This window comes from Balaenoptera ricei, chromosome 3 (assembly GCF_028023285.1).
Source record: "Balaenoptera ricei isolate mBalRic1 chromosome 3, mBalRic1.hap2, whole genome shotgun sequence".
Lineage (NCBI taxonomy): Eukaryota > Metazoa > Chordata > Mammalia > Artiodactyla > Balaenopteridae > Balaenoptera > Balaenoptera ricei.
Genome location: NC_082641.1, coordinates 117,303,018 through 117,313,535, shown reverse-complemented (window position 1 = coordinate 117,313,535; position 10,518 = coordinate 117,303,018). Strand labels below are relative to the sequence as shown.

General features: G+C 54.4%; 2 protein-coding genes across 7 annotated transcripts; one reads left to right on the top strand and one right to left on the bottom strand.

Moving 5' to 3' along the window:
- The first annotated feature begins 230 nt into the window (after window positions 1-230).
- STING1 (stimulator of interferon response cGAMP interactor 1) lies at window positions 231-5,323 on the top strand. 6 transcript variants are annotated; one of them, XM_059917235.1, is made up of 8 exons: window positions 231-286; window positions 663-763; window positions 1,293-1,519; window positions 1,650-1,833; window positions 2,080-2,188; window positions 3,070-3,308; window positions 4,043-4,229; window positions 4,821-5,323. In XM_059917235.1, the coding sequence occupies exons 3-8, from the start codon at window positions 1,293-1,295 to the stop codon at window positions 5,009-5,011; spliced, it is 1,137 nt and encodes a 378-aa protein (XP_059773218.1). In that variant the 5' UTR covers window positions 231-286; window positions 663-763; the 3' UTR covers window positions 5,012-5,323. The 6 variants fall into 6 exon arrangements, with proteins under 6 accessions (XP_059773218.1, XP_059773216.1, XP_059773214.1 ...); XM_059917233.1 differs by having other exon boundaries at window positions 256-322; XM_059917232.1 differs by lacking the exon at window positions 231-286 and having other exon boundaries at window positions 347-824.
- A 2,863-nt stretch (window positions 5,324-8,186) lies between these two features.
- SMIM33 (small integral membrane protein 33) lies at window positions 8,187-10,005 on the bottom strand. Its single transcript, XM_059919506.1, has 2 exons — window positions 9,997-10,005; window positions 8,187-8,576 (listed from the first exon to the last, which is right to left on the bottom strand). The coding sequence occupies exons 1-2, from the start codon at window positions 10,003-10,005 to the stop codon at window positions 8,187-8,189; spliced, it is 399 nt and encodes a 132-aa protein (XP_059775489.1).
- Window positions 10,006-10,518: the final 513 nt, after the last annotated feature.

Here is a 10,518-nt window from a genome sequence, read left to right as displayed (position 1 = left end):
AATGTCTGGAGCACGGTGAGCACTTTATTATTATTACTATTATCATTATTCACGCGACTTCCTTTTTGGCTGGAAGCACCAAGTTCTCTCTGAGAAGTCACAGGCGTTGCCACTTCCTGTGGAGAGCCAAAACCCCGCTCTTCTGCAGGGCTTCTGCTCCCACTAAGCTTTTTACTAGAAGGCTGTTGTTACAGGAAATAACTCTTCATTTTCCCCGCCTCCGGCCTGATATCACAATCTTCAGAAAAAGAGGATCTGCATCTGGAAATCAGGATAAAACAAGCAGGCAGGGCAGCATGGTGTAGTGTGTGTGCTTGGCTGGGTGTGTGAAGTGCCTCGTGGGTGTTGGTAGAGTGGGCTTGACTGTGGGTGCTTGAGGGGCAGCCGGCGTTCAGGGTTGTGACTGCAGGGAGTTTGAGGGAGTTTCTGAATGCCCTCGGTCTCGGGGATGGGCAGTGGAACGGGGGCCTTCTCAAGCTTTCTCCCTCACCCCAATACTGGGACGTGGCTCACTGGGGCCTTGGTGGGAAGGCTCTTCCTCCCTCCTTGGGTGGCAGGAAATAACCTCCCCAGCGCAGCCCAGTGCAGCTGTGGTTTGGTGAGATGCCAGGGCTGGAGTGCTGTGGAGGAAGCTTCCATTGTTTTTAACCTTTCATTTTCAGGCTACACCCTGAGAGGCCGTCCTTGGTTGCTGGGAGCCCTTGTGCCGGGCCTTCTCTCCTTGTTGCCTTCCAGAAACAAGCTGCCGTCTGGGAGGCAGAAGGTAAGATCAGGAGCAGCCCGGCCAGAGTTCCAAGGCTGAGGCCCCTGCAGAAGCTGCAGAGGTGGGTGGCAACCTTCTGGCTGCCCTGCCCCTACCCTCTGAACTGTGGTTTTCAGCTTTGCTGACTAAGGTCCTCCTTGGGGTAGATTGTGGGGAGAGGGAAGCCCCGGTCCCCAAGGGTCCCCAGGTGGGTGGTACCTCACGGGACACTTTCAGGTCTAGGTCTGGGGTAGTCGCTGTCTTCTTTCTTTGCCACACCTGTGGTCTCACTGGGCTTGGGTGGGGTGTGTATGTGGGGCGCATGCATTTCTTTCTCCACCTGCTCTGTTTTCAACAAATCTCTCTTGGATCGGAGCTCTGGGATGCTGTATGCCCAGCCTGTCCCCTCGAGGTGTCTCCAAGAGCAGCCTCTGGGTATGGCTAGGCACCAGGGAAACGTAGAGCTGGGGCAAGTGCCCAGCCAGAGCCTCAGTCCCGGAACAATAGGAGAGTGAGGGGAACACAACCATGGATTTCTTGATATCCACAGATGCCCCACTCCAGCCTGCATCCATCCATCCCACGGCCCAGGGGTCACAGGGCCCAGAAGGCAGCCTTGGTCCTGCTAGGTACCTGCCTGGCGGCCCTTTGGGGGCTCGGGGAGCTGCCAGACTACACTCTCCAGTGGCTGGTGCTCCACCTGGCCTCCCAGCAGATGGGACTGCTGATCAAAGGGGTCTGCAGTCTGGCCGAGGAGCTGTGCCACGTCCACTCCAGGTGACTCCCTGCAGTACCCATGGCGATTAGGCACCCAACATGTCTCACTCCCTTGACCCCCAGCCCTGCCCCTCCTTGAATCTCTCTGGCTGAGCTGGGCTGGGGTCTGGAGCTTGGCTGTCACTTGCAGGTACCAGGGCAACTACTGGAAGGCTGTGCGGGCCTGCCTGGGCTGCCCCATGCGCCGTGGGGCCCTGCTGCTGCTGTCCTGCTATTTCTACTTCTCCCTCCCAAACGTGGCTGGCCTGCCCTTCACTTGGATGCTTGCTCTCCTGGGCCTCTCACAGGCACTTAACATCCTCCTGGGCCTCCAGGTACGATACAAAGAGAGGTGGAGGGTCTGCTCAGGAGGAGATGTGGCAAATGTGACCTGCTCTGAGCTTAGTACTGGGAGTGGGACTAGTTTAGAGGCTGGTCCTTGGATGGAGCCTATAATGGTCGGGGTTCAGCAGTGGCAGAGAATGGAGCCAAATGGCAGCAGGTTGGGTAATCTTGGGGGGAGGAGGAGGGCTCTGGTTGTTCTTCTTGGAGGCCCCACAGCCCCTCCCTGCTATCCACAGGGCCTGGCCCCAGCAGAGGTCTCTGCCATCTGTGAAAAAAGGAACTTCAATGTGGCTCATGGGCTGGCCTGGTCATATTATATTGGGTACCTGCGGCTGATCCTGCCAGGTGGGCCATCCTCTCTGCCCCCATTTCCAGATCTACAGGACAGACAGTAAGACACACAACCTTGTGTTTCCAGAACTCAATATATTTTCAAAGCATTTTCATGTCTAACAAACCATTTGATTCCCAAAGCAATCTTGTAGGCATGAAGGCTGTTATTATTATGCCTGGTTGACAGGAAGAAATTTGGAGCTTAGATCCATTAAGCGACTTGTCCCAAGTCACCCATGAATTCTTTCAATAAATTTTTGCCGCATGCTGTATGCCCTTCATGCGCACTTTCTCCTTTAATTCACACCCTGTGAGGAAGGGATAATCATCACCCCTGTTTTCACAGCTATTCTGAGAGATAAAGTGACTTGTCCAAAGTCACACAGCTTAGTTAGAGGAGGAGACAGGATTGGAACCCAGGCCTGTCCAGAGCCTGGACCCTTGACTACCCCACTGGGAGCCCATGGGTCGTGTCTCATCCCTCTGACTTGCTGGTCAAGGCCATGGTTCTCCCCTGTCTCATGGCTGCCTTCCTTTGACACCAGGGCTTCCTCTAGAGGCCTGGCTCAGTGCATGTGGGGCTGCTGGCATGTCACCTCCCAGGACTCTGCCTGCCTCTCAGAGCCCTGAAAGCTGTGGTGGGAAGGAGTGGGGCTGACAGAAATCTGGACAAAGGTCAAGTGCGGGAGAGAAAGGAGTGGTGGGAGTAGGTGGAGGGGAGGGGAGGATGCTCACATGCTCTTCCCCTCCTGGCCTCCCAGGCAATGTGAGTGGACTGGCCCCTCGGTTCTCTTGCACCCACACATTGAGGGGAACAATGATGTGGGTCTCTGTCCTGAGTTGGGTGGGAGACACAGTTGGTGGAAATGACTTCTTGGGCCTCTCCACCCCAGGGCTCCAGGCCAGGATCCAAATTTACAATCAGTTCCACAATAATGTGCTACGGGGCGCAGGAAGCCACCGGCTGCACATCCTCTTCCCGTTGGACTGTGGGGTGCCTGACGACCTGAGCATGGCTGACCCTAACATTCGCTTCCTACACAAGCTGCCCGAGCAAAGTGCTGACCGTGCTGGCATCAAGGGCCGGGTTTACACCAACAGCATCTATGAGCTTCTGGAGAATGGGCAGCCGGTGAGTGTGCAGGGAAGTGGGAACGCTGGGGAGGGGTCAGGCCTAGGGACCCAGAACTCTGGGCCCTGGCCAAGCCCTGATAAAAATTCATTGCCCTTCTCTGAGCCTCAGTTTCTCCAATTGGTCCCAGGGCTGGGCAAAACTGAGCTCTGAATGACGATACTGACAAGTAACATTAATTGAGCACTTACTGCATGCCAGATGCTATTCCAGGTGCTTCATCTGACTACCTCACTGCATCCTCACTACCACCCTGTGGGGTAGGGACTGTTATAGCCCCTACTTTACAGAAGAGGAAACCGAGATTCAGAGAACCAGGGAGAAAGTGGACAATTTCACCCTGAGTATACCATGCTCTTGACCATAAAGCTGCCCTAGATGAAGGCCATGAGAATGTCTGAAGGATTTCACGTGGGTTATGGGGAACCCAGCCAAGGCTGAACCCCAGAGCCCCATCCCCAGACTTGACTTCCAGCTGGAGCAGTTGACAGCCTAGCTCAGTGGGCCTTGCCCTGAGAATCTTAGGAGGAGGATCTGGGAAGGGTAAATTTAATGCAGCCCTGGCCCTGATTTAGGAGTGGAGTGTCAGAGGCAAAGGCCAACCAGACAGTATAGACCCCATCAGGTGGCCACCTCCCCTGACTCCATCCCTACAGATTAAGCAGTGGCACTGGGGTCCAGCGTCTGTCTGCCTGGCCCCTGGTTGAGTCTGGGCTTCCTTTTACCTCCTCCAGGCAGGCATCTGTATCCTGGAATATGCCACCCCCTTGCAGACCCTGTTTGCCATGTCACAGGATGGCCGAGCTGGCTTTAGCCGGGAGGATCGGCTTGAGCAGGCCAAACTCTTCTGCCGGACACTTGAAGACATTCTGGCAGCTGCCCCTGAGTCTCAGAACAACTGCCACCTCATTGTCTACCAGGGTGAGGGGTTGATAGGCTTAAGGGCAGGAAAAGCTGGGGGCCCCAGGGGTCTCCCAGGGGGTCAGCAGGAGATATGGCAGCACCGTGCCGGGTCTTCCCAAGTGGTCAGGGCATTCAAGCCTTGCCCCTTCCTCCCCTGGGAGAGGTCCCATCTCCCCACCGTGGGATACCTGATTGCTTTCTGAGGCCTTTGGCTATGGGTCCCGGGTGGAGTGTGAAGAGGTGGGCTCTAGGGGCCTCTCACTTCATCTAGGGTTGCTAGAAGAAGCAGATAGCCCCAGGCCAGGAGCCAAGAGTCCAGGGCTGCAGCCTCAGCCATGCCACTCCCTTGCTCTGTGACCTTAGGCAGGTATCTGCCCCTCTCTGAGTATCATCTCTAAAAGAAAGAGGGTGGAATTCTCTTGTCTCTAAAACCACTGCTAGCTCTAGGATTTCATGAAACCCTAGCTCCAGTGGCTAGGAGTGGCGAGGAGATTCAGGGAGGTGGGGGAGAGGGAGGGTTGGAGGATCCACCCAGCAAGTTCTCTGGGTGTGCTAGAGCGGGAATGTGTGAGGCCCTCACCCGACTCCCCACCCCAACCCTTGTTCCAGAACCTGCAGAGGGAAGCAGCTTCTCCTTGTCACAAGAGATTCTCCAGCACCTTCGGCAGGAGGAAAGGGAGGTTACCATGGGCACCGTGGGGACCTCGGTGATGCCCGTTTCCTCCACACTGTCCCAAGAACCTGAGCTCCTCATCAGTGGCATGGAACAGCCTCTCCCGCTCCGCTCGGATGTCTTCTGAGGCCCAGGGTCACCTTCCCTGAGCCCCTGGCCATCCCCAAGACTCTGGATTGGAGGATTTCTTTCTTCAGCAGCTAGAGGCCTAGCAGAGCCATTTCCTTCCATAGGGGGCCTCTCAGAGAAGGTCCTTGGACTTGACATCTCAAGATGAATCCTATGACCTTGGGCAAGTTGTTTCACCTCTCTGAGCCTCAGTGTCCTCATCTATGAAATGGGATTATAATCATTGCCCTACCTACCTCACAGGGTAGTTTTTGTGAGGACTATGGCTGTATGGGTTTTTTGTAAACTCTAAATGCCAGGTAAACTTAAAGGATCTTCCAGGTGTCTTCCATTGGACCCTCAGACCTACTCTCTACCTCTCCTCTGTCCTGGGATGGCTTCAACAGGCTCCCTTGCCCTCTGGATTCTGGTCACATTCAGTCAATGGGAAGCCCCAGTGGGAGAAGGAGGGGAAGGGAAGGGTGAGCCTGGGGTATCTATTCCCCCAGGTCCCTCCCTGCAGTATCAAGGTCACTGTGGGCTCTCTCTAGACCTAAAGGACCCTTTCAGTAACCCTGTCTATCTCCAGGTCTCATTAACTTCCTCTTCCTCATGCCCCTTCAGTCCTGGCAGTGGTATTGGAGCCTCACTGATGCTCAGTCTGGAGCGCTCACTCTCACTTGTAGTTTCCTTACACCTGCCCTTTCTAAATAGTCCCCTTTTTATTTTTTATTTTTTAATTTTTTTGGCCACACCATGCAGCATTTGGGATCTTAGTTCCCTGACCAGGGATTGAACCTGCACCCCCTTCAGTGGAAGCTTGGAGTCTTAACCACTGAACCACCAGGGAAGTCCCTAAGTAGTCCCCTTTTTAAACGTTCCTCAGATTATTTGAGTATGCCATCTTTTTCTGGCCAGACTCTGACTGACACAGGCGGTTGGCCATTATTATCTGCAATGTCCAAATCTGCTTGCACAGACACGTTTCCTTACAACCCCCCTCATTCTAGTACAGGGCCATGGGGTGGTAGCTATCATTTCAGTGTAGACAGAGCCCACCAGTTGGGCTGAGGGCATAGAGCTGGGGAGCACCCCCACTCCACCTGTCCTTTCAGTGCCCTTGTCTCCAGTGGGAGGCTTGGGGGACAGGGAGGGGCCTGAGCCAGCACACAGATGCCATGAGGGTTACACACATGTGTCCTGGGCAAGGGGCTGCTCAAAGAAGCAGGGGTCACTGAATAAATGTCTCCGGATGAGAGTCCCCTGGATAACGGGGGGAAGAGGGTTTGTGTGAGGTGATGGGATATACGCTGGGGACCTTGGCACTGGCAGCTGGCCACCTGCCATACTTTGTGCCGTCACTGTTAGACCTGAGCCATTGCAACGACACCGTGGTGGCAAAATTGCCCCCATCTGGGAGGCCAGACAGCCCATTTCTGCCACTTCCATCCATTCCGCCCAAGACTTATTCCCTCCCTCCCACCTTTGTTTTTATCACAAATGCTCAATACGAATTTCTGAGTACAGTAATACTGTGGAGAAAAACTCCACACACAGACACACATCGGCCAGAAGCAACCCACTGCTCCCAAGGATGACAGAGAGTAAAGAGAGAGCCAAGGGAGTGAAGGGGGAGACAGTCTCCTCTCCTCCCCGACTGTGCCAGCCATTCTGCCCCTGAGGATCCCCCAACTTCACAGCAGTCATTCCAACACCTAAAAACCAGCCCAGAATTAAGGGCATCCCCAACATAACCTTTCCCTATGCATCCGGCCCCCAACATGGTGCTCAGACTATGGAGTCTGACGGCCCCAGGTTCAAATCCTGATTCCACCACTTGGTACTTGTGTCCTCCTGGGTGTCTTGATATCCCCAACTGTAAATGGGGATAACAGTGGCTCCTCCTCCCAGGGCTGTTATGAGGAGTAAACAATATAATATCTGTAGGTCCATGGATGAGCCTGTAGCCCAGCACATAGTGGGCCCACAAGAAGGAGCAGCTATTAACATTAGAGCTGCCTCTTACCAGTCTCAGTGGAGGCAAGCCAGTCCTCTGCACACATTACAATCCCCGTCTCTGTTCCTCTTCATCTTCTGTTATTTCTCAGAGTCCTTGACTGTACTGGGGTCTCACCGAGGACAGTGCCCAGGGTTGACTTGTTGCCCTGAGGTGTCCCCCAGAGTAAAGCACCCAGAAGTTCCTCCATAAATGTCTGTCTGCATGTTCTTGACTGCACATAAGTGAGGCTCAAATGTGTCAGGGAAAGGGGTACCTTTCCAGAGAGCCACTGGGAGGCTCTGTTCTGCCTTCCGGGCCTCCTGCATCTTCCCAGCCTCCATGTCCCGCCCCCTGCAGGGATCCCCACCCCTTCCTCTCCCCAGACAACCTCCATGGAGCTCCTTTTCCTTTCCTGTTTTCCCACCAGCTGGAAGATTCTGGATCTGGGAAATGTCCTGGGGTAAATGCTAGGCTAGTTCTAACAGGCCAATGTGCACAGAAAGTGGGAGGTATTGAGAGCCCCCCCAGTTTCCTCTATCCCATCCTGGGAAGGCAAGATAGAGTCTTGCTCCAAGATAGTGGGGGCAATTCAAAGACAATTTGGGGAGCTATGATTGGTGCTTGGGGCTTTTAAGGGCCTTGGAAGTTGTTGGCAAGACCTGGGCCCTGACAGCCAAAGGTAAAGGGTAACAGATTTTCCTTCCTTTCCTGAGTCTCAGAGAAGGCAGACCCCTGGGTTCTTTGCCTTGGCTCTCCCTGGCTGGCCCTCACAGGCTGTGGGGACGGGTCCTCTACCAGGAGCCTCTGACATCCCTGCACAGGGGTGGGGTGGGTGGTGGAATCTTCCAAGCTAGACTCACTTTGACACCAAAAGGGGAGGAGATGAGGAGTGGAGGAGGGAGTAGGACCTCAGAGAGGGAGGTTCAGTGGTCTGGTGGTCCCTGAAGAGGAGGGGGTAAGTTTGTAAGGGCAACTTGGACCCTGGGAATGCTCACAGCAGCATTCAAGCTTCTTTTATTTTTTGGTCCACAACAGGGCTTTCTGTATAAATACTCTGCTGAGAGGGCAGCTCCAGCTAAGTCCATGTGTGCCCTTCCGAAGCTCTGATGCCCAGGCCCCAATTTGCTTTTGCCCTAATTCTCTGTCCAGTTTCTTGTTCTGAGCCAGGTCAGGCCAACTTTCCAAAGTCTCCCTCCTACAGAAATGTGACTTCATCAATGCTGAACCTGGGCCCATCTGGCACAGGGCAGGAGTCAGAGCCAGGAGGTTCCTGCTGGGCATCTTCATGACTGTCCTGACGGCCCAGCACTCGCCAGCGGGTGAGAGAGATGCCTCCCTCTGGCTTTGGGGATGGTGGCTCTGTGGCGAGAGTGGCATGGCCCTTGTGTAGCCTTGGCCCAAAGTGGACTGCCACCACGATACAGACTGCCAGCAAGACAAAGGCAGTGACAATGACAGTTAGCAGGGGCAGCCCGACCCCTTGAGGTGGTTCCCAGGTCCCGCCCAGCACCTCCGGAAGCTGCCTCTGGGGCACCTGCCCCGCTGAGCCGTTCACAGCTGCAGAAAGCCAGGGATGGTGGCCAGCCTGGGAGGGAAGCAGCAGATGGAGAGGGTGACATGGGCACATACACACAGAAAAAGACCAAAATAGAGAGAGATAGACACCCAAAGGGAACTGAGAGAGAGAGAGAGAGACAAAGAAAGACAGAGAGACAGTAAAGACAGAGAGAGAAGAGAGATACAGAGAATCACAGAGATAAACACACATAACAATAGAGAAAATGAAAGAAAAAGACAGAGGGGGATACAGAGAGAATGAGAAAGATACAAAGAGAGAGAGACAGAAAGAAAAAGAGAGAGATAAAGAGACAGAAGTAAAGATAGATGCAGAGAGACAGAGACAGAGGGGGAAAAAAAACAGAGATAAGGCAACAAGGTCATTCGGAAAGGGACAAAGAGAGGGGCTTTATTACAGCCTGGCATATAAAGTTTGCCTCCTCCCCCCCACCCACAACCCCCTGCCAAGTCCCCTCCCACTGCTCTCTCTTCCCAGGTCTTCAGCAAAATTCCTAAATAGATCCTATGTCCTGGGTCAGGAATCTTAGCACACTATGGGCTGCTGTCCCATGCCCTGGCCAGGGGGGCAGTGAACAGCTATTCCTTAAAGTCCCAGGAAAAAGGGGTCATTGTGTCCAGCATCTTACATTCCCACTACTCTCCACACACACAGTAGGAAGAGGGGTGTACCCCGGGGAGAGGGAGAGAGGAAAAGGAGGCATGAACCCCAGAGGCTTGGAGTGAGGCAAGAGCTATACCCCAAAACACCCCGCTCAGAATCAAGTTCAGGGTCCTGGAGGGGAGGGAATGCCCAGTGTGGATTCCTGGCTTTGTCCAAGATGGACTGAGGAGACCCCACACCAACCTCTGTTCTCTTTCAGGGTCTTCTACCAAAAGCTGGGGATCATGATCCCTACCTCTGTCTGTCTCTATCCTGCTAAGTATTGAGAGGGGGTTGGGGGGATTACCATCAAAGTAGCAAACCTCCAAATTGTAAGCCCCAGAGCTGGCGAAGTTATCACAGACTCAAGAAACTATCTCCTTAGTCTTCTCTTCCCCAGCTGGACCTTGAGGAGCAGACCCTTGAGGTGGAGCCCCTCCCCTAACCCTGAACCCTCAGCCTGGCTATCCCCATGGCTAGGCACCTGGGGTCCAGGAAGGGCTGGCCAGGACAAACCCACTCCCTTTAGTTCCTGAGTCACACTGTCCACCCCATCCCTCCCCAATACCTGTCCCTTGGCATCTGGAAAGCTCAATACCTACCTCCCCACCCTGCTTGAAAGTCAGAGCTCTCTGGGGCCCAGGCCACAGAGCTCCCAGGTCAGGGGGTGGGGAAGCAGCTCCGGATGTACGGGGGGGAAAAAGGGAAGCACAGGCTGGTGAAAGGCTTGGGGCCCCTGGGGGGGAGTCTCACCAGCCTGGCGGGAGGGGGTGAGCTGAGAATCTACCTGATGCATTGTCCTGCTGCGCAAGGCTCCCTCGGGACTGGCGGCCAGCCGGGCAAAGGAGAACCTGCCTCCCCAGCTCGGTCCCTACCCGGAGCTGCCACGTCTATGGGGCTTACGGGGCACACACCCTCTGCACACGCAGCCTCAACGCTCTCTCCTGCGCTTTTACTTCCTCAAACATCTGGACTACCCTGAGCCCAGCCCTCAACTCTGAGAGTGCTTTGATCTTACTCCTTGGCACCTCCTTTCATGCCCCCTACCAGCTTCAGGAGCCTAGGTCTGCCTGCCTGTCCCTCCTCCACAAGATCCCAGGCACTTGGCCAGTGCCTTAATCCCGCCCCGCCCCCCACCAGGACTTGCCTGCTCTCTATCCCGATTCCTTGAAGTCATTATCTTTGATTTTTTGAAAAAAAGCGATTTCTCAAACACACTGGAAAGTGCAGACTATAATATACTAAATCTCTCTGGCCCAACCACTAGTTCTGTTCATCTCAATAGTCTGTCACATTGATTTCAAAAAAT